The sequence below is a fragment of the Pocillopora verrucosa genome, chromosome 8, assembly GCF_036669915.1.
Source record: "Pocillopora verrucosa isolate sample1 chromosome 8, ASM3666991v2, whole genome shotgun sequence".
NCBI classification, from domain to species: domain Eukaryota; kingdom Metazoa; phylum Cnidaria; class Anthozoa; order Scleractinia; family Pocilloporidae; genus Pocillopora; species Pocillopora verrucosa.
The window spans coordinates 3,248,797-3,266,742 of NC_089319.1; the positions used below are offsets into that span (position 1 = coordinate 3,248,797).

At 38.6% G+C, this 17,946-nt stretch overlaps 3 protein-coding genes across 3 annotated transcripts; 1 reads left to right on the top strand and 2 right to left on the bottom strand.

Moving 5' to 3' along the window:
* Positions 1 to 97: 97 nt before the first annotated feature.
* LOC131791031 (lipase maturation factor 1) lies at positions 98 to 6,872 on the bottom strand. Its single transcript, XM_059108336.2, has 11 exons — positions 6,574 to 6,872; positions 5,455 to 5,761; positions 4,909 to 4,919; positions 4,647 to 4,795; positions 4,224 to 4,289; positions 3,977 to 4,144; positions 3,194 to 3,374; positions 2,575 to 2,728; positions 1,889 to 2,078; positions 1,278 to 1,390; positions 98 to 636 (listed from the first exon to the last, which is right to left on the bottom strand). The coding sequence occupies exons 1-11, from the start codon at positions 6,770 to 6,772 to the stop codon at positions 432 to 434; spliced, it is 1,743 nt and encodes a 580-aa protein (XP_058964319.2). The 5' UTR covers positions 6,773 to 6,872; the 3' UTR covers positions 98 to 431.
* Positions 6,873 to 9,113: 2,241 nt separating this feature from the next.
* LOC136282937 (tRNA-splicing endonuclease subunit Sen54-like) lies at positions 9,114 to 15,550 on the bottom strand. Its single transcript, XM_066171048.1, has 11 exons — positions 15,409 to 15,550; positions 15,087 to 15,245; positions 14,309 to 14,372; positions 13,894 to 13,977; positions 13,471 to 13,518; positions 13,117 to 13,164; positions 12,698 to 12,750; positions 12,298 to 12,509; positions 11,871 to 11,934; positions 10,766 to 10,870; positions 9,114 to 9,968 (listed from the first exon to the last, which is right to left on the bottom strand). The coding sequence occupies exons 1-11, from the start codon at positions 15,432 to 15,434 to the stop codon at positions 9,815 to 9,817; spliced, it is 1,017 nt and encodes a 338-aa protein (XP_066027145.1). The 5' UTR covers positions 15,435 to 15,550; the 3' UTR covers positions 9,114 to 9,814.
* Positions 15,551 to 16,078: 528 nt separating this feature from the next.
* LOC131791079 (uncharacterized) lies at positions 16,079 to 17,937 on the top strand. Its single transcript, XM_059108396.2, has 3 exons — positions 16,079 to 16,250; positions 17,139 to 17,307; positions 17,536 to 17,937. The coding sequence occupies exons 1-3, from the start codon at positions 16,203 to 16,205 to the stop codon at positions 17,856 to 17,858; spliced, it is 540 nt and encodes a 179-aa protein (XP_058964379.2). The 5' UTR covers positions 16,079 to 16,202; the 3' UTR covers positions 17,859 to 17,937.
* The last annotated feature ends 9 nt before the right edge of the window (positions 17,938 to 17,946 follow it).

Consider the following 17,946-nt stretch of genomic DNA (forward strand, 5'->3'; position numbering starts at 1 on the left):
CGAGCTCTTTGAAAAGTACTTACCTTTTGTTACTGGCGTTCAAATGGAGCGGGAGAAGTTGGCCGAAGTTTACGGATTGGTTTAACAGTATTCAACATTTTCGTCTTTGTTATTTTATTGGCTCTCGTACGACGAGGTGTTCCTCAAATGACTGGATTAAAAATAACCGCTCGAAGCGAACACGCTACTGCTACCTGTTGCAGCGTCGCTATCGCAGAACAAATCCTACATCTAAATAATCTTAATGTTTTACTAACTCGCAAATTTTTTCAAATAAGTCCACTTGTTTCCATAAATCTTAACAGAGAGGAGCTGGAAAAAGAAAGTCGCAAAGTCTCAGAGAGAAAGTACAAACCCGTACTTTACGACCTTGATAGTATCATGTATAACAGGTTAATGTTAAAGGTAGATCATATGCAGTTCTGTTAAAGTCAAGTTCTTGGGGCATTGTTCGTCTTCTTTAGTTTCGGCACCCTCCACCCGTGAGATTTCAAGTAGTCCCTAACAGCTCGTGAAGTTATTTCCAGTGGTGGAAAGTATGGCCCAACTCTAGTCCGTTTCCACCAGAGTCCAGAACGTGCTTCTTTGCTCCCAATTCTTGTGAATTTATATAGGTAGCGTTCACCACGAATAACTCTAGCGAGGGAAGAAAAAACAAAAGAAAAGGAATTCAGCTTCATTTAGACCCAAGGGTTGTACAGCCTGTGGTGGGTGACGCGCTCAGAAGGTTGGGCCATTAAGTGACAGACACGTTTTACAGTAAATCGAGTAGTCTGGGTCCAGACTCGTCCCCAAACTCTCCCTAATTATTATTCGAAAGTAACGGAAGACAGAGCAGGTTGGTTGGGCCATAAGGCGACAGACACGTTTCAAAGTAAATCGATTAGTCTGGGTTTAGACTCGTCCCTTGTCCATCCGTAACCATTTTTCGAAAGTAACGGAAGACTGAGCAGAAATTACTTCATCGCAAAACTTGCACAGTGTGTTGTGTAGGACGCAAATAATTTAGACCTTCCCTCACGTTATGCGCATTTGTCCAATTCTTCGAAGAAGTGAGTGGGAGCGAGTCCGAACGTGAACAGTGAAGGCTCACGAATTGAACAGTCGACGAGAGGATGGGATGGGGAAAGCGACGAACGCCAATAGCTCGTTGGACCATTCTCTGCTGAACAAGTCCCACGCGTTTTCCAAATGCGCTAGTATGGGTTAGCGACAATGGTGACAATAATAGTACAACAAAACTAAACAACAAAAGAGCATCACTATGCAATACTTACAGTGGAGGTGTACCATTAGAGAATGGGTTGTGAGCTATCAATGAAGTGGCCTGTTCATCATTTACAAGAAGTTTAGCTGCCAGGTGTATCAGCCAAGGGTTGTACTGAAAGTTCTGAAAAACAGAATTAGATTTGCGTTTAGAGAAATACCATAAGCAGCCAATGAGAACCCCAAGTAAAAACAACCAAACTGCCCAAGTTTTGATTGGTTTTAGTTCTGCATCTGATTGGTTAAGGGAGTGGCGTGAATTTTCTAGACCAATCACAGGGCGAAGTAAATCTAAAACAAAAGCAAAAAAAAAAAAAAGGAAGTAAAGCCTGCACTGTAGCCAAGTGGCCCATCCAGGTGGAGCTCATTCCGGTTTTCAAGCAAGATACGCCAAGGAGTATTACTACTCCCCGCTGGATGAGATGCTTCACTCTACCAGGTTATTCCAAGCATTTTACCAGGCTTTTCTCGCAGTTCTCTGATTCCCATTTGAAGGAAAAAAAACTGCTACCACTAAATATATAGCCTTGTCTTTTCCACTGTTCGGATCGTTGGCGGCGTCTTCGTATTTAGGCCTCTAACTTATATTATTTCTAGCAGGCGAGCCATTTCTAACACTAACCTGAAAAGCTGCAAACCACATGAGCCAGTCCAGTCTGTAGTGATAAGGTGAAATGAGACAAGGCCGCCTGCGGGGGTCACCTGGTTTGCATTTAAACTGATATTCTTCCCAGATCCCGCCTTCTTCATCCGGTATTACTGTCAAATTTCTAGTACCTTGGAAGATCACTTCGGTTCTTTCTTTTGTTACACTAGGGAAAGGAAACACGATTTCATATATTACGAATCCAACACTCGCGCTGTAACCAAATTTCTAGGTTTGTGAAGAAACTAATTTGCTATTGAGTTTGTGTGTTTTGCTTCGCATACCCCTCCAGCCAATCAGATGTGAGCAAAATTCAGTTCAGTTTACAAGTCTACAAGTGAATTAACGAGAGGAAAAACCAAAGAGTGGAAAGTCGAATACAATCAGAGCCCGTGTGGATGAATCAGGGCGTTGGCAAAGCGTAGAAACAAACCTCTGTGATCCTTACACTGGACTGGTTTTGACCTTTTAAGAGCAAATTTGTTTACATTGCCGAATTGATAAAAAAGTTGGAGATTGACATAAGATACATGTCTGTAAGACAAAAATCGAGAGCTATGAAATTTGAAAGCCCGCCAGTTCTACGCTTGAGACAAAACGAATTGAATGCAGTGAACAATACCTGGCTTACAAGGTTTTGAATTTTGTGTTACTTAAAGTACCTTCCAAAGGCGCCATAAGTGTTCACAATCCTGAAAGAGTCGAACGATGTGTTCATGGCTTGTCGAGAGGACAGAAGATTCTGCACCACAGGGATACTAAGATAAGCTAACACGACTCCAAGCATGAGCTCAAACACACGACGAACACAAAGACCTACAAACAAAGACAAGCCGCAAAGAAACAAATAAACAAACAATTGATTCGTACCACGTACAACAAATTTTTCACACATTTTTTCAAATGTTTGCTCTTATAGACACACTGTATATTTTGACTTTCCAACAGCAGACGAGAGAGACTGATTTGCCGAGTAAGCTTTTTAATAAATTCGATTGAGTGTCCAAAGTAATTCTGGATTGCGTCGTTTTTGCTTTATCTCGCCCTGTGATTGGTCCAGAAAACTCGCCTAACTCTCTCAACCAATCACGGCTTGGTCGCCGACGTTTTCCCGGGCTTTAGGAAGTTTGACCGGTTTTACTTTGAGTTCTCATTGGCTGCCTATGGTATTCCTTCCTTCTGATTGGCCAATTAGACTACGTTGATTTCGTTAGCGCTCTTCAGCTACTATCTCATGTAAAATACACCGATTATTTCAAGACTGCCTTGACCTGTACATACCCCAAGTGGGTTTTGACGCAGTTGCACCAGTCTTTTGGAGATGCTGTATTCTAATCACTTCTCTCTTGGCTGATGATGAAGAGAACAAGAAAGCCAGGCTTTTGTCATCAAAGCACAGGAGACTGGGAAGAATGGTCAGCCAGTTTAGGAAACTCAGGTTGCCACTGATGATCAAAATAACCTAGCTTAACAGGAGTAAACAACACAACGACCTCAATGGCTGATCAAAAATTTAATTATGACCATAATGAAACTCACTAGCCTCAGCAGATCCTGTAATTTTTTGACAGCATGGGTCCAAACTCTGATTCAGAAAACACAGCGGTATTTTTAACCCCTAAGTCTAAAGAAGCCAAAAAATACTTAACAGTATGTAAAGTTTAAATACTTCTGGTTGAGTAACAACAAATGTTTTTTTTTATGGAAGAACTGTGATTTCAGACAAGTAGAAAAAATACCAAGGGGGAGGGGAAGGGGGTCAAGGAGTCTGAACCCCAAACCTAGATTTATCACTGAGACAATATATGTTCAAATTTTCTCTTCTTAAAATAACCAGGCTATGAAAATTAGCAGACTTATGACAGTTATGATCCTAGTGGTATCTAAGAGGATTGTCACACATGAATCTGAAGCATGGTCTAGCTTGCCAGTGAATTCCCTGAAGCTCAGAGTCAGAGTTAAAATCCTTGAGGGTAACTAAGTTTTTTTTCAGTTCCTTGCTCCTAAAATGTTTAACATCTTATGGCACAGGGGAATGAAAAGGTGACAATACAGAAAACTCACCTGAAAAAGAATTTGTAAAATGCCACACCAAATTCGAAAACTTCTTGTCAGAAAGATGAAAAATGGAACCACCAACTCAATGAAATGATTGACCAAAGTTTCACACTTGTGGAATATCTCTGGAGACTGGTGCATAAAATAACTCATAGGATTTGGCACTGGCTGAGTCTGTCAAAGATTGGAAGAATATTTTTTTTAGGATTACATCCACTCTTCCAGTTGATGGAAGGTCATCAAAATTAATTACCTCATAGTGATAGTTCATACATGTCAGATCCCGCCAGCATTGGTCACCTCTTATCTTGATCAGTCCCTTAATGATAAAAAACATGAAATATTAGAATTAAAAATTAATATACTCCAAGGGAACCTATCATTGATCCTTCCTTTACAGGTTTGAAATCAGGTACCTTGGGTGAGTGCTTTGGAATTTTTGCTTTGCATATATTTTCTGTTTTGTCCTGAGCACCTTGGAATTTATCTACTGTACAAATTCTTACATCTGAAGATGTTGTTCACAACTGAAGTTCAACACTATTGCTGACAGTTTTCCTATACCTAGGGTTAGGTCAGAGCTCTGCCTATGGAAGCTTGATCAATATCATTTCTATTTATTTAATGAAACAATACATTCTAACTAGTTTAATCAATACTTCTTGCCAAAACTTACTGCACCAATCATAATGCGAAAGATAAGCCATCTGTATCCCCACACAACCACCAGAGGTGTCGGTGTGTAACTGGGTACTTGCTGTAATTTAAACACTGGACACAAAAAGATAGCTAGGAAACCAGTCTCAAGAAGCTGTGATTCCCAACCTACAATGAAAAAGAAATCATTTTGTATTTAAAATGCAAAACCAACTATATTCTACAAAACCAGCTATGTTCTAAAAATCCACACAAAAAATATATATTGTGATTATACTTACCAAATGAGTACCTACAACAAGAAAGTAAAAGAAAAACATTTAGATTTACAAGTGATACATGTATGAAAATCTATCAACAATCATTTGTGTTGATTTTAAAATTAATCTTGATTGGGTATTTGTATTGCAAGGTTTGTTTACCAGGCAGTCCCATGGTAACTGATATACAAAAAAACAAATTGTGCTCACAATTATGAACTTTAATATAAGTTTTCATCTTTAATACCATCCTTACTTGCAGTCACAGGAAAATTTCATTATAATTATTCATGGCCTTGTTTAAAACACCTCAGTTAAACCCTTTGTCTTCCAATATCTAAACTGTACTTCTCCTTCTAAGCTGCTATGTATCTTCTTGTTGATCAGTCATGAGAATTTGTTGTTGTGTCATTATAAAACCCTGTAGCTAATGAGTCTGTGTTTTTCATCTCCACTCTTCAGGATACATTTGGTGATATTTGGATTTGTCTTCTAATATTTTTAAGCATCTCATGTCTTTGACTCATTAAAAGTTGACAGGGACAAGAAATCCTATCAAACACTTACCATCTTTGCCCAATGTTGACAATAGAATGATAGAGAACCCACAGTAAGGCCATAATAATCATGTTTGCACATCCTGATAGTAGGATGAGTCCTGAGAAGAACATCCCAGTATATGCCAAAATGTCCAAATGCTCGTCAATCTTGGTTTTGTCAGTGAAGAGTAACAAGGTTGGAACATGAAGGACTTTTGTCCACCCAGCATCATCAAAATGTTCATCAATTTTTTTCAGATATAAGTCTGATGGAAGAAGCCCATTTTTTCCTAGCAACTGTTTGTTTTGATTCAAGGCAACTGCAAAAGCCACAACTGAAAATAAGAAGAGGAAACTGCCCATTAAAAAAATTCAGAGATCAAATTGACCAATCTCTTGAACTTGATCATCGACTTAAAGGTGTTTTGATACCACAAATGACTAGTATATTATTTTTATAACAATTACAAAGGAATATTATTGCATGTGCTCTGTAAATTGGACACCACAGGAGAAACCCACAAGTATTTCATCATCTATAGTTTAAAAATACCAATGTATTGGCATTCTCAGACCTACCACAATGATAGGATTTTGTTCCCATGAATGTATGCAAGGAGAAACCATAATCATGTCTTTTAACCCTTTAACTCCCATGAGTGACCAAGACAGAATTTCTCCTTACAATATCAATACAATATCAACCAGATAAGTGATGAGAATTAAGAAAAATATCAATTTGGGGATAATTGGTTGATACAATACTAAATTCTCTGAACTAACATCAAAAGAATTGTATGGCTGACAGTAAGGAGAGTTACAAATTTGATCTGGGAGTTAAAGGGTTAACCGAGGTACTTAAACTTGGGTCATTTGATCAGACATCCGTTTTACTGATCACATCAGCTGTTTTAATGAACATGTACAAGTCTACAATTCTACAGTCCAGCACTTCACATGTGGGCCTAAAACTGAACTTCTGGACCTGTTTTCGGGAATGATGACGATTAGATTTTTTCCTTTGAATTCATTCCCCGTACAACAATAAAGTATGCATATCCCAAACTTAATCTTGGAAATACTTTCTAAAAATCAAGTTTCTTTCAGATTCTGTTAATCACATAAGTGAGTAGTTGAAACAACTTACAATAAATAAAGCTAAGTGACCTCAGAAACACGATCCTCGTCAGCCAGTAAGTTCCAGGTTCCAAATCAGTTCGCCTTGCCTCAGCTGACACTTCTTTAGAGTCCTTTTGATCGCAAGATTTTATTTTCTCAACTTTCTTCGCGCCTTTCCCTCCATTAACAGACCCTTTTCTTTGCCTCAGGCCCTCAAGTAACTCCATAACAAACCACACCTCTCTAAGAACATTAAGACTAACGGACTAATTTTTCTAAAATAAGACTTTGGAACCCTCGATTTGCAGTTCATGCCGCCATCTTGGATTCACATGAACGACAAATGGCGCGAAGCGATTGGACCGAGTCAACTTAAATAAAGCTTCAGTTGGCGGAGGAGAGCAGAGCGCGCGGGCTTTACATAGAGTTTCACTCAAGGGAAAATATTTTTAATTACTTCTTGTGTAACCTTTCTAAGAGGGAACGTAGGGAGACGCTTAAAACACGTCACGAAACGTTAAAGTAACTTTTTTGCGCAACAACACTTGAAATTAACAATTATTCGCCGAAGGCCTATTGACCAGTAGCAAGTTGTCCTGAAATGCTCATGTTGACAAAATAACTAGTAAAGCAAACAGGATTCTTGGTCTTGTAGAAAGGACGTGCAAGGGTATGAAGGAAGAAAATCCGGCAGGGCCGCCTCCACCTCCTTAGCTCAAGGTCTGGATCCGCTCCTGTATAAGTCTAGACATATCTACGTACATTCAATTCTGTACTGCTTCTGATTGGTACCTCTTCATTAAAAGGGATGAACTCTACAAAAGAGTCATAGACCCCATACAAAGGCAGACCACCCAAAAGAAAAGGGGAAAAAAAAATTTTTTTTTTCCTTCGAGTGAATATTGTTAAATAATCTCCGAGACGAAGCCGAGAGTATAATGGTCCGGTGGGATGCGCACGCTTAATTGGTCATGGATTGTCATATTCAATAATCCCCGAAACTTCATCTCAGGGATTGTTCAATAACATTCACTTCGCCTTCGGCAGATTAAGGAAGGAGTGTCGGCAGGAGCGCTAAATTTCAAAATGGCAGCCTCGCGTTTTGCCAGTTATGTTATCGAGGAATATGCGTGACATAAGTACCCACCGCTCAAATAAGTAACCTCCAGGCCGGCCTTTTTTTGCATTTTCAGGAAACGGAGACAAGCGCAAGGCAAGCGCGAAGTGGGAGTCACACGCAACAGTGGGAGCTGCGCTTTAACCAGCCTGTCTCTCACCATCACTCACTCACTCACTTGGTGTCCAAAATCAAAAATCGGACACTAGTGTCCAAAATCATAACTTAGAACATAAAGGAAAATTGCAAATATCAAGCCAATCTTCACAACAAATTGTATTGCCAATTTACAGGGCCGTAGCCAGACTTCAGAACAAGACAAGACAAGTTTCGAGCGCCGAAGGCGCGAGCCGCTAGGTAGGTTTGGGGGCTGCCCCTCCAGAACATTTTGAAATCTGGAGGTTCAGAAATGCTCTTTTAAGCATTTTCCGTGGCATTTTTCCTCAGAAAAGTCAATCTTGAGCCAAAATCAAGACGAGGCATTTGCCTCGTCTTGCCTCATGCTATCTACGGCCCTGATTTAGTTGAATATCATAGATCAGGCGAAATGGACCGACTGAAATGAAATCGGCAAATGTCATCTGAGTTACAAAGGCACAATGTCAAGAACGTAAGTTGCAAGAAATATTTAGCAAATTTTTATACCAATATTTCCCTAGACATTACACTGCTACCAACTAGTACCGTTTAGCAGTATTATATTCACAGTTTGAGGCCAACATTGTAGTTTGCCAGACGATGATAACTCTGAATATAATTGTAAAAGAATTCATTTACGAAAAAGAGAGACTAGAGTTGAAACTCCGTAGAAAATATGTATAAAGTTGCTAAATGAACCACAACATTTTGCTAAAATAAAACTCCGAAACTTCTTAAATCTCCAAGCAAAGGGGTAACAAATTTACGCGAAAGAGAGCTCAAAAACAACCAAAACTCCGCGCAAAATGTCCACGTCAGTTTTCCAATGTCAGGGTTAGAGTTCTTTAACGTGATTGGCTAATTTGTGAAATCACGCGCGCCGCGCGTGAATACAAAGAGAATACAAAGGGGGGAGATGAAGAAAAAAATTGTCCCTTGAAATTTGAAAACGAAAGAGATTTTCTACAATGACGCAGAGGAATCAAGAGACTTGACTTTATCGAAGTTAAGTGTGATTTTGCAACCTGGTTTGTAGTTTGTAACGCAGCAATGCATTTTTTAAAAGCCAAGTTGTTCACTTAATGAGCGTCGTTCTTAACCCAGAGATAGACATGGGCTCCAAAGATTTAAAAGAGGCTTGATTAAAATTCAGTAGATAAATGCTTAACCTCGTGTGGAAAGCATCATGTGTGTGAAAATAGCATCCATCAAGGAAGAGAAGTGTCATTCAGCCACTTCACGCCGTGACTGGGAGGGAAACTAGTATTCCTGAGCTGTAAGTAAACGTAATGCCTCTCTGACTTGACACATCCTTCCCTTAAACTAAAGACGTTTATTTTTTGCTTTTCTTGTGACAGTTGTCCTAAAAGTTTCCATTCGCAGTGAAGCGGGCGAGGATCCAGGCAAGGCAACACACTCATGCGGCAATGCTTACATCCTGAAAGTGAATGGAAAGGACTCTTCTCCTTATCTCAGAGGCCAGAGAAAAGTTACTGCAAGACTCGCCGTGACTGAACTGAGGTTCGTGTGAAAAAAGACAATGAATTTTTTGATGAATAGGTATGAGTTCGAGACTATAGGAGGCAACTTAATTAGTTTCGTTCATTGGCCATTCATTTAAATATTTCAGCTTCTTTCTACCATGAAGTGTGAGCGGATACCGACGAACTCTCAGCGAAACAGGATTACACCGTGAAATGCTTGGGGATAATTGCCTTACATCAGGAAGGAGGAGCATCATGCAACGAAAACTGGGAGCCGCTCAAGCGGAGTTAGTCCCTTACATGAAACGAAACGTCTTCATTGTTTGAGAATTTCTTCTTACAACATACTCTATGAAATTGCGAGATTCGCAAGTCGAAATTTCTCAAACAATTCATTGCTTGTGCGACGCGAAGTTCAGGGCATGGCCACGAGTTGAAATCCACTGACAACGACTGCACGCAGGCACTTCTGAGCACCTTTTTTCCGTTATCCGAGCTAGCTGGTAGGGTTGTGACGTTTTCGAGTCGCGTTAACCTCTCGTGATATATGTGGGGCTGTCGACATCCAGCACACTGTAAAAAGATATACTTCCTCCATCTACCAGAGCGATTTTAAGTGGAACACGAGCGCATTCCTTTTTCATAGCGCTCATAACCGCCAGTGAAGGGGGAGGGTCACAAAACCTGAAAGTACAGAATTGACCAGTTTCATAATAAATTACACCTTAACCGTGGCCTGACTGACTCAATTAGGAGCGGGGTGGGTTACCGTGCATGAGGTCGAGGCTTCCGACTCACAGCAGACAAACATAGCAACATTTGAAATGAATGAAAGTGATCCTCGCAGTAATGTGCACTACTTAGGCAGTACAGGCCTGAATTTTTTTCAGGCCTTATTTTCACTACTGCCTAAGTAGTGCACATTACTGCGAGGATCACTTTCATTCATGTCTTTATCCGCAGTTCAAATATATGACTTTCATATATTCTTAACCATTTATAGCAACATTTGACTAAATTAAATAAAGATTTTTAATCGGAGGACACCGTCAGGTAGGCACGAAGCCCCCTGTAAACGACACTTATGGTTGCGAAGGAAAAGATTGGACAAACTACATATAACAGACTCAAAAGTTCGACGTTAATTGAAGAATTCACTTCGCATCACGCTTCACAACCCCTTTTCTTCATTCCTTTTAAGAATGAGTGTGGATTTACAAGGTCGTATTCTTTAACGATTGCCCCTTCGCGAGTTGGGAAGAAACAGTTAAGATAGGGACCTGAAAGAGTTGGAAAGGAATCCAGTATTGATCTTATTACTAGGAGAAATGACATTTTTAAGATTCATAGGAATTGTAACCTTTCCTATTAGCACTACGATATTTGCGGTTCAAACTGAATCTGAGATTTGGAACTCTAGGAGGATAAATGAGGGCCCATTTTTAGAAACTTTTCAAAAGCTGAGCACAAGCACAAGTTACCTGCATACAGAGACACAGAAGTCTGGAGTCCCTGGATCTGATTTCTTGAAATTCAGCCCAGGCTGATAAACATCAAATGCTATTTGAAGAGATTGCTGTTTTGTGCTGTAGAGCGAATAGTAAGCAGACATTTTAAAGTCAATGACAACCCATCAGCCCATTACAGAGCAGTGGTCATAGTGATACACAAAGTGCATGTAACTAATGACAATGGTTGGGTTCATTCTACTCTTGGAATCAAGTTCACAATTAAATAACTAATTTAATAGGAACATTTTCCAAAAGACTAACATTAGTTTTCAACAAATTGTATTGCCAATTTAGTTAGAATCATAGACTGAAGACTAACATTAGTTTCCCAAAAATGAAACCAGGCAATCCAGTAGGATTGGTAACTCTTCCCCCCCTCCCCTCCCCAAAGTATAAATCTGATCACTCCACTCCTATTTGCATAGGAAACAACATGATCAAGGACAAGTAGTCTTCTTTGAAAAATTTACAAGTGCTTATTTGAAGATTTTAGATATATGAAAATTCACATATTTGCACTGTGGTGGAAAGATGAAATTAGAAGATCCTCGCAGCTAAGAACACTACTGAAACGAGTAGTTGTAAGTAGGACCTGAAAAAAAAAATTTCAGGCCCATACGGGATTTGAACCCATGACCTCTGTGATACCGGTGCAGCGCTCTACCAATTGAGCTAACAAGCTAACAAGTGCTTATTTATACTATATTGCATGAGAAATCATGTCGTTACTTGTTAAAAATTACTATGAAAAATGCATCACAGTCAGGCAAGATGGACGAAATTTTGGAAGTGGGTGAGCGGAATTTGAAATTTGCATTTGTGTTACAACATTGTACTTATATCACATGAAAAATGCACTCATTTTCAGCCAATCAGCCACAAGTAATTTTTCATGCATATTATTAGGTACTTTATCACTGTCACTTTTCACAGCTCTCCTGCCTTAATTTTGGCCTGTATCCTCACTGCTTGCCCATGGCCATGCAGTTGCAGACTTTCCTATGACTTGATATTATGCAATGAGGTAATGAGCCCTCTGAAGGATAGCACCCTAAAATGTTTAATACAGAGGTACCTTAAATCATTAGCTTCAGTCATCCTTTGGTTTTTGATTACTTGTAGCTTGGACAAAACTGCAGCTAAAAAGGCACCAAAGTTATTTTAGAATACAAAAGCTGAAACTCTACTAGAGTGTTAAGGGCTTGCTTCCAGTGGGACCCTGAAGTCCATCCCCAATCATCCTTGCTCATTAGGTTTTCCTCCATATTTTCTAGTCTTCTTCTCTCCAGAATAAACAACACCCCTAATTCCAATTCCAATTCAACTTGGAAACAAAGGCCAATAGGAGCATCCCCATGCTTATCCTTATTAATCTGATTCTACTGATTTTTTTGTTAATTTAGCTCCATACAAAAAATATAGATACAAGGTATCATTTAACTTTGACACATCTCAAGATTTCAATGAGTCTACTTTGGACACTACATATACATGCGACATACCTGTTGAGGTGGCATCCTCTGGCCTCACAAGGGGTCTGCAGCCATCTTCACTGGTCCAAAGGTGGGTAACAGGAGATGACACCAGTGGTTTGCTACCTTTACCATGAGCAGCGTCAACACTTCCTTCACTTTCAACAGATGTCACGGCTTCTTGTTGTTTTTTCTTCTCTGGGCTGACCATATCAGTCTGTGTGTCTGATCCATGTTTTTTTCTAAAAAAGAAACACATTCACAGTGAATCCAACACCATATGCAAAGTAAATTTAAATATGAGAGGCTGGTGACTTAAATTTTCATAGAGTTAGAGATATTCAAATATTCAACAATAATTATTGACACATACCTCAGGTTCTTGCTTCTGAAAAACATGTAAAGTACATGTATAAGAATTTAACTATACCTTGATTGATGTCTTAGAACTGTGAATCCCAAGCGCAGAAAATAAGCATAAACCTGGAATAACACAACACAACACAGATTTTAAAAAAAAAAGAAAAATTATTAAATTGTTACAATAAATATCAAATATATGGAATACATTCTTAGTGCTGTCAATAAAAAACTCTAACACCAAATATTTCATTGGTGTGGATACTTTATTTCATAAGTTTCAAAAACCCTGAAAAACATTAAACCTTCAGCACTCATCATTAAAAGGACTCAAACATACAGAAAAACCAGAGACTACAGTGTACAAAACTTGGTGTCCAATACAGGGAACCATTAAGACATTACTGATCATGGCACACATTTCTTCAAATAAAACAAACACAATTTCATTATAAGTATTAAAAATCTTAATATTATATTTCCACCAACCAGATAGAAATCAGGAGAGAAACCATCAGAGAGCATAGTCATATAGGCCTACAGTGCATCAGATTAAAAATAAAAGGAAAATAAACTTTATGTTATCAATGATAATACAACTTGGATACAGGAAAGGAAATGATCAATTAGAAACACTTTGATAGCATTTCTATATTATAAGGTCTAAGCAGACATCATTTTCAACTTAAAGAGTTCAAGCTTTACACTTGCACATGTAGTTTACTCTGAGATATATTGAGCAATATACACACATACTAATACATGCAAAATGTATACATATACTGTGGAGATTTGTAAATGTATTTTGTTTTGAAAGAAGGAAGGACATATCATTCTTGCTACCTGTTGAAAAGACATTGGAAGTCCACCATAATACAGTGCCAGCGATCCCTGAAAAATTAAATTAAAGCAAGTTATCATCAGTAGGGATAATTGCAAAATTTTGCCATTCAGTTTATTTCACTTTTGAGAATGATCTCAATTTATAGAGTGTGTTATTATAAGATAAGAGAAAGTAGACATCCTGTGTGACTGTCTGTCTCTTCTGTGAATTAGGATATAATTAATAGGAAATTTAAATGCAACTTCTCCACTTTACCAAAATATCTCTGGTCAAAGAGAAAAAAAGAAGGTGAGTATGGGTAAGTATGGTGGGTCACTATAGCTGGTTCTATGTGATTTTGCTTATAAAAATAAGATAGTACAAAAGAATACTCAGAAAAACAAAAATGAATTAATCAAATACCCAAATGAAATGCAATATACCTGTTCAAGAAGAAAAAGAGCTTCATGTGGTTTTAGTAACATTTTGCCATGTTTTTGATGTCCAAAGTGCTGCCAGTGAGGACCCTGCAAAAAAGGGAAGGCAACTTAACCTTGATAGCTTGTCACCTGAATCTGTTATAACAGAATTCATTTCTAATGTCAAACACCTGACAGACATATGCAAGAGACTTTGACAAGTACACAATTGGCCAAGGCCTAGATCCAGACATATGGGCTTTCATTTATCAACTTTTCTCAGAATGGTAGCCCTTCCATCACTTTCTGGTGGAAAAAAAAAAAACTTACACACTAAGCTCTGTGGAAATATGTGCTAGAGCATAAATCAGTGGGCAAACAATCAAACAAACAAAATTTTTTTTAAACATTATACATGCATTTCTAGACAACTATTCACCTTTGTTACTGACATCTCCACAACTTTTTCACCAGGAACCCATGTGCCTACAGATAAGTTGCTCCTGTCAGAAACATGAATCAAAATTGCAATCACTAATTGTATTAACTGATGTTTCGGAGTCTTCATGATGCTATTGTCGAGGTAAACGTTAGGATAATGAATTCTGCAAGTAATGATAACTGCCATAATCTTACATAAAAAAGTATGCAAGATTAAATTACAGAAATACTTAAACACTGATTGAGTCAGATGGCACGTTCAGAGTTGATTTTAGTTTTCTGATGAATAACATCTCATGCATTAAGCAATCAAATTTATTTTTGCATTTCTTTAGAACCATGAAGCAGGGACCTTGCCATGTTTGTCTTGGTAGTGTTTAAACCAAACTAAAACCAACTCCGAACATGCAATTCAACTCAATCCACGTTAAAGTATCCCTGTAATTTAATCTCGCATTCTTTATCAAGTAAATTTATTGCAGTTGTTAATACTCGCAGAATTCACTATCCTCGCATAAATTGCCTTGACAATGGCGTCATGAAGACTTCGAAACGTCGGTTCATATCGCTATTATTTACGTGTTTATGTATAACTAAATCTTAATTGATAACTAATTGTATTGTATAAAAATTATTTCAGTAAGTGAACTTTACATTCAAGTTCTAATCTTAAAGTCATTCGCAGAAAGACATGTCTTTAAATTCCAAGTCACAATAAGTAGTTTGTTACCCGCGGTGTGGTAAGAGAGCAAAGTAAAGAACTCAATAAAATATACTTTTTTGCAACTCTTTGTTCCTGTAGGACATCTCCATGTTCCTGAAGCAAGGACGACAAGATTTTTTCATCTGCATCTACATCCGGAGCGAATGCCTTGGGTCCTCCTTGCAGTGGTAACTGAGAAGGTTTCTTTTTGTGTGCTAGTAGATCTTCAGGGCTAAAATTTGGGCAGAGATTAAAGGTATTAAAATAAAAAGAAAGAGCCTTCTTCACTTCGCATAGCACTAATTGGTGTCTTTCTGGGCATTTAATGACCAAAGTGAGATGAGCCAAAAACTTTACCAAAAACTCGTTCTCAAATTGCAAGAGCAAGGTCTTACCAGAATAAAATATTCAGATCAGACATGACTCTTTCTTTGGAAATAGATACTACGTCCTTTCAAACAACATCCAAATAACTAGAGACATGATCTTATTATATAAAAGAGGACAATCTCGTACACAAAACAGCCGCCATCTTGGCTTAGTATCCTCGCCAGAAGTTCCGTATATTTGCGGGTTCCCAGTCTTTACTCTATGAGTTCACATCAAGCGAGCAGGTGCGCGCATCAACCTTTATTGTAAGACTACTCCGTGAGCCAGGCAAATCCTGTATTTTCATTCGCTACTCGAGTGGGCAAGATTAGATGAACCTGTCTTACAAATGCTTGAGGCCGGTGCGCATGCTTCACAAGTTCAAGGCTTTCTAGTTTTTTCTGCTAAGAGGAAAAAGTTCTCTAAAAGTTTAAGCCAAGTTAGAGTCGTAGAATTTTTTTAAGCAATTATACCATAGAAAACCGCGAAAATTTATCTTATCTTATTCTAAAGTTCCACGTCAAAACCGCAAGGAGGCGTCCAATAAAACGGAAAGGCTATTCAATGGGTACATCTATCTCTTGTCAATCACTAACCAAACAGGCTCGCAATTAAGTGCTGCCTTTTGTAAACATTTCAGTATATGTTACAGAGTTTCTGGTTTCTCGCCAAAAAACGATGATACATTCTTTAAAATAGATTGATCGACTTTGTCGCTGTGCGTTACAGATATTCTGTTTGGATCATAGAAGGTATTTAATTAGAAACTTCGTGGACAGGAGCCAATTCCAATGACATGGACAGTCACTAACACTGAAGCATGGTTTTAAAGTTTCTTCTCCTTTACTTGTTTCTCCTAGATTTCCAGGTAATCGAAGTTATGAATTAAGACGTTTACTAAACCAAAAAATATCAAATTTTCGCGACAGTCTTGCGAAAAAAGGAGCTAATTGGGCGACATCAAAGTATAATTTTGTTTGATTCAAACATAATCTTTCGTCCAAAGCTATGAATGTTTTTGTTCTGTCCTTAGGTGCAATTAAGTCAGTTTTGTGCAATTTTTTTTTTATCTAAAAGAAGAAACTTGGTATGATTAGTTGAAGGTAATAGTTAAAATTTGAGCTGAAATGAATTATTAATTTGATCGGTGAAACGAAAGACGAAATCTATCTTTTGTGGTTTTTGATAATGAAGGAAGAAGCCATTTTCTTTTTCCATCATTGCAGGAGGGTTTTTTTTACTTCTGCGTTATTAGTGTCATGAATCAAACTTTTTAATTGGGGTCACATTTACCACAAACCCTCTTTTTAGTGCTACATCTTCGTGAAAAATCTCTACAAAATCTAGGCCAACAAATTTTTACATCATTCCTTCAACAAATATGAGGTGTGTGCAAAGTATAAGCAAAGCATACATCAAGTTTGTATATCATAGCGTAATAATATAATTTACAGCGCGTAGATTCAACTAGATCACTAAACTTCGAATCCAAAGACAGAATGAGGTAGATGCGATTTGTTTCGGCAGTTGTTTTAAGTCAAGCAAAATTTCTCATTGTCTAGTTTCATTTTCCTAAGAATGTTATCGTGGCCTGTGTTGCGGCTGTTTCTGCAGGCAACCGCTACACGTCTATCGCTAGCTTTCTAACTCGCCTTTTTTTCTTTTTTTTTACCAGGATCCTGGAACGCACTAATCTATTATTTTAACACTGTATCTTGTCTTTTGTGTCACAGTAAAATATTTTATTCGTTTTCAGGCTCAATCATGCTTTGCACAAAACGACGTGTTTCTTCCATCAGCCAAGGTGAAGACGTTGGAACCCGAGATCACGACCTCGACTCCTCTGCCCGTGACCGAGAGGAACCTGTGGGGAATAAGAATGTGGCAGGTGGCGGGATTAGCCTTCCTGTCCACCGTAGTGCTTGGTGAGTGTCTACTGATAACAGCGTCATCCTAAACTGTAAAACGGCTTCTATTGGGAAGACACCGAGGCCAATTTACCTCAACAAATGAGTTCATACAACCAAATTATCCTGTAATAACCCTCACTGACGCAGCGCCAGAGTTTCGTTAGAAACCTACCCATGGGGACTGGGGATAGGGCTCGTCCTCGTCTCACTGGTTTTTAACTAAGCTTATGCGTTTGATTTTAGTCATATTTTGTTGCTGCCTCTGTGACTGTCGTATCCCTAAGACTACTTATGACAAAGAGGAAAAGCCACAAGAAGACAGTGACTGCAGTGACATTGAACCAGCGGTTACCATCCGTCAAGCACCTGTGGTGACACAAAAGCAAGAGCCTGAAGGCGAGAAAATGCTGGTTAACGGTTCCTCTCCCCAGGAACGTCACAGGGGCTCCAGAAAACACGAGATAGGAAAAGCAAATTCTGCTTTCGAGAACGACGGCGAAAATTCTGCTCTGTATAATGAAAACTGGATAGGAAAGCCGCGTATTTCATTCAGCCGGCAGCCCTAAAACATATTACGGTGTTGATATAAACTGAGGAGTGCACAGAGCTAAAGAAAAGCACTAACGTCCCAATTAAGACAACGCATAACTTTAT